This window comes from Frankliniella occidentalis, unplaced genomic scaffold, assembly GCF_000697945.3.
Source record: "Frankliniella occidentalis isolate FOCC.00 unplaced genomic scaffold, Focc_3.1 Scaffold136, whole genome shotgun sequence".
Taxonomy (NCBI): domain Eukaryota; kingdom Metazoa; phylum Arthropoda; class Insecta; order Thysanoptera; family Thripidae; genus Frankliniella; species Frankliniella occidentalis.
The window spans coordinates 166,481-171,248 of record NW_026267263.1 but is presented as its reverse complement, the minus strand read 5'-3'; the positions used below and the strand labels follow the sequence as shown (position 1 = coordinate 171,248).

At 52.8% G+C, this 4,768-nt stretch overlaps 2 protein-coding genes across 3 annotated transcripts in view; one reads left to right on the top strand and one right to left on the bottom strand.

Moving 5' to 3' along the window:
* LOC113212527 (DNA-directed RNA polymerase II subunit RPB1-like) overlaps positions 1-123 on the top strand; it is a gene marked incomplete in the record, with an annotated part of 23,474 nt that extends 23,351 nt beyond the window's left edge. The window contains 1 exon segment of the mRNA XM_052270734.1: positions 24-123. Within this exon segment, the coding sequence (XP_052126694.1) occupies positions 24-84 (61 nt within the window).
* The window catches only part of LOC113212504 (uncharacterized), a 44,618-nt gene that overhangs the window by 26,075 nt on the left and 13,775 nt on the right, over positions 1-4,768 (bottom strand). The window lies entirely within an intron of this gene.

The window sequence follows — 4,768 nt, the reverse complement described above, 5'->3', positions numbered from 1 at the left end:
AGCCCCTCCTATTCTCCAACCAGCCCCTCCTATTCTCCAACCAGCCCCTCCTATTCTCATTTGGAAGAGGGGGAGGCAATGTGAGCTACCCACTAATAATTAAAACAAGCATATGAAAGGAAATTATTTGAAGTTTATTTGTGATTCAACCACACTTCAAACAACTTGTTAGAAATTGCTCAATATACAGTAGTACAAAGTTTTCTATAAACCATAAGGTATCTTCAGTAATAATCTTTGATAAAGTAATAAAAAGAGAACATATCTTAGACAAGAAAGAAAAATGAAAAGAAGATTATTACTCCTAGTACGGTAACTTCGATTCAGTCTTTGACATTGACATAGAAGTAAGGCATACAGCATACATAACTAAAAGTTCTTGAAGTAAGCTATCACAGCTATTTGAGAGATCAATAATAAAAGTAACTGTCAAAATATAATATACTGATATTTACTCAAAACAAGAACAAACACAAAACTTGCCCTAAAAACACATTGTATATTTGCATAGTAACAGGCCAATTAACAATTCAAAAAATAAAACTTCTTAAAAAAAATATAACACGCCCAGGAAGGGAACTTGGATAGTCTTTGTGAAAAATAAAGAACATAATGAGATTCACAATTTAAGATAGATAGAAATGAGTTCTGCCCTCTTTTAAAAAAATAATACTTGTATTCTTTTTCGTTTTTACCACAAAAAAACAATTGTTTGCCCCCCCCCCCCCCCCCTCCCCTCCTGGGTGCGCGCTTGCTCTCCCTCCTGGTTCCTTGGTGTTCCATCGGCTGCTGCAGAAATGAGTTCTGATCAATGCAGAACTCGCGCTCATGGCACTCTTGGCGCGGTCTGTGCGAGAGAGGGCCGCTTCGCCGCCTCCGACTTGGCTGGGCCTGATTTCGAGACGGGACGCCTGGCCGATGGGCGCTCCCGTTGCGAACGGGAGTTGTGCGGGCTTGTCTACTTGGGGCTTTGCAGGCGCTGTGGACGGGTTGACCGGCTGAGCGAGGCTGCCGTCTGCCGTGCTCCTCGACACGGCTGCCGACTGCCACCGATGCCGCTCGGACAACGTGCAGGGCTTTTGTAACGCCTGCGCTTGCCTTGCTGTATTTTGGAGTGTCTTGGTATTGATGAGTGTTGACGAGGCGGCTGTGTTGCCTGTTATGGTGCCTGTCACCTTGCAGCTGCGCCGCGGAGGGTGTTTGGCATCTCTCTCTTTCCGCTCTGACTCCTTTGTGTTCTGTTTGTTTGCATGTGAGTGCTGTTTCATCGACGGCGGAGTGCGTGCCTGCTGTGTGTCACGTGCATTGTGCCTATGCCTGCCTGCCTGCCTTCTCTTGCTGCCCTTCCCTGCAGTCTCGGGGCCCGGAGCGATTGCTGGCCTGCTGTGCTCTCTTTTTGAAGTGGAAGCTTCCTTTCAATTATGAAAGCGATTAATCAGCTTTTTTTTAGTTGTCTTAGGGGGCTCTTTCCCAAACAGGCACACTGGCCCAAGCTTGCTCTGCACTTTGGCGTTTGAAATGGAAGCTTGCATTCAAATGTTTAAACCCGTATAATTGCCATCTTGTTTTCTTTGACCTATCTATTCCTGTGCGGCGCCGACGGGGGCGTGGAGCGGCGCAGGGTGGGACATCGCCCTCGTCGGGAGGGCAAGGGGGACGCCTGTCTCGGGTGGACGGCCCGGCGGCCCGCGCTTGGAGAGATTGAGGACGGAGGAGAGAGAAATCCTCAATCTCTCCAAGTGTGGGTTGTCGGGTTGTCTACCCGAGACGGGTGTCCTCCTTGCTTTCCCGACGAGGGTGATGTCTTGCCTTGCGTTGCTCCATGTCTCCGTCGGCGCCGCACAGGAGTGGATAGGTCAAGGAAAGTGGGATGGCAATTATACGGGTTTAAACATTTGAATGCGGGCTTTTGTTTCGGGCGCCAAAGTGTGGAGCAGGCTTGGGCTGGTGTGTTTGTTTAGGGAGCTTTCTGGGACAATTGAAAAAGGGCTGATTGGTCGTTTTCATGATTGAAAGGAGGCTTTTGTTTCAGAAGGAGAGCACAGCAGGCTGGCGGGTGGGCGGGCGGGCGCAATGCGTGTGATATGCAGCGGGCACGTGCTCCGCGTATGATTGGAATTTAAGAGTAGCATAATGAAAATTCACTGGGTCAGTAGCTCCAACAGTCACATCATATTAAAACGTTTATGAATAGGAAAGCTAGACAGCATTGAGAAATTCAGTATCCAAAACAATCTACCTGTTCCGTTGCTGTGAACCAGTTCTTAACTTTTTAAAATGTAGTTGTCTGGCAGGTGGCCAGAACGAGATGAGTTGAACACTTCTGCGACAGGTCATACAAATCTTCCCAGGAGCAAGAACAGGGATAGGGGAAAGTATGCAACCTGTTTTTGTGACCCCAATAGCAGCACAACAGTCTAAAATTGGTTGACGATTCTGCAAGCAGGACAGGTTATGATCGGGTCCACAACACGCCGGCTGTCGGCTGCTGGCTGCTCTGTTTTCATTGGCCGGCGGCCGGCCGCACAAGGCGGTGGGCGCGGCGCGCGTAAATACGAACGCGGTCCTCTATGCCAGTCCGCCGCCGCCGCTGAGCCGGCGGTGGGCGCGGCGCGCGTAAATACGAACGCGGTCCTCTATGCCAGTCCGCCGCCGCCGCTGAGCCTCGCGAGGGTCTGGGTCTGGTCTGGTCGTCTGTTCGCGCTGGTCAAGATGCCGACAATCACTACTCATGTCAGCCAGGGACAGCGGCTCACTCACTGGCCCATTCGCCGCTATGAAGGCTGGTGCCAATGCAGGACGGCCCCGTAAACTCCAAATTGCTGTAGTTTTACTTCAGCCATGCCTTAGCGCATGCGGATGTGCGTGAGCGGGCTGCCTCCTCGTAAAAAGTCTACTTGTGGGAGACGGTATGCAAACCCGCATTGGGTGAAAATTGTGCAAGAGTCAATCTGAGCAATCTGAGCGCCTGCCGGCTGCCCCGTAGGCCACCCACCCGACTGGCGTTAGCGACGGCCAGAGGAGGAAAACATGCTCATTGCGCTGAACATTTACTATCGCTCTTACTCGTGAATGCCTGTATAAGGTCCACGTATAGTTGTACCCGAGAGAAGACTCTGATTCAAGTGGACTCTCCAGACGACCGCTGCGCCCCGCGGCCGCCCGGCTGGCTGGGCCGGCCCGCTACATAGCGCCGCCCGCGGGCTGCCTACCTGCCAGGCGCTCGGCCCGCGCCTGTCCCAGACCGGCCGGCTGCAGCTGTGCGGAGCCAGGAGTCGGTCTACAGGGGCCGGCTGCACCACGGCGAAGGACGGTACCTCACAGCACCTCCACGCTGGAGGCTCAAACGCCCAGGCCGCCCCACTTGAAGTGGCTCCCGTGGGGCCGACCGATAAATAACGACTGTTTCTTGGCGATCAGGCTATGTATTGAGAAGAAATGTACACCCCAAGGGTGGCATTGCTCATTTTATTTTCATAAAGCACAAGTAAACAAATACTGTAAAAAAAAAACTTTCCAATCATTCATTAGGATTAGAGCATTTATACAAATAGTATGTAAGTTACATGACCGTGTAGTACAGGAAGGGGATACGTTAGCTCGCCCTTGCAACCACCACCATGTAATGTAGTCCATGTTGAAAAGCAGATTACAATAACACTTTACGCATTTTCCCTACAACGGAATCTTGTGGCACATTTGACAGACCACTTGCACGTGCGGGGGCAAGGAGTTTCCGATGGTCCGACACTGCAGCAGGCAGCTCGCGAGCTGCTTTGTGCATGGGTCTCTTGGTGGACGTTCGAGGACGAGCCGCCGCAGGGCGTTCAGACCGCACGCCACAAGCTCCTCGCCGAGATCGGGAAAGTAGCATGCTGAATCCACATAATTCTCACTGACGCTACAGGCTATGTGGAGCTCCTGCGCTGATGAGGCGTAGGCGCGGATCAGCGACATCATGGTGTTTTTGCGCTTCGCATTAAAGCCAACTTCAAGCCACCGCAGGGCGCCGTGCTGCGAGGGAGCAAAGTTCATTTCCGGACCAAGGTAATCATACACCCACAGGCTGCGCAGCCGGGCCATCCGCTCTACGCATCGCAACTGATTTTGACTAGGCAAACGAATTGCGAGCTCCTCGAGCTGCAAGGGAAGGTCCGGGTAGTCCAAGTCTCTCACGCATCTTACGTCCAGTCTTTTGAGGGACTTCATTTTCACCACCTCCACCATCACGCTCGGCTGCACCTCGTCCTCGATCTGCAGCTCCTCCAGGTGTGGAGCAACGACGCGCAGCAGCCTCTCCAGACCAGCAGCGCCGTGGGACATCTTAAGGCTGCGTGTGTACCTCCATCGTTTTCTGTCTTGAAGAATGTCATTAATCTTTAGGCGGCCATCTTTAAAATCATTTTCAGTTGTCTCAAGAACAGAGATGATGGGCGGTCCCACGTAAACTCCAGGTTGGTCAGAACAAGCGGCGACGTCGACCTGGCCAAGAGAGAGCGGATATGAGCAAAAGACCCAACACACCGACGAGATCAACATCTGGTCCGTCTGTTTGGTGGCCTACCTTCTCCAGCTGGTCGTCCGCCCGCAGCTGCAGCAGCTGAAGCCTCAGGATGTCGCCGAACCCTCCCAGCTGCGCGCAGGCCCTCCAGGTGGCGCCGTCCTCCTCCTCCGCCAGCACGATGCACTTCTTGGCGGTGAGCAGGCGCAGGCTGTCCTCCAGCTGCACCGCCAGCTGCAGCTGCTCCCCCACCGGGGCGCTGCCCTC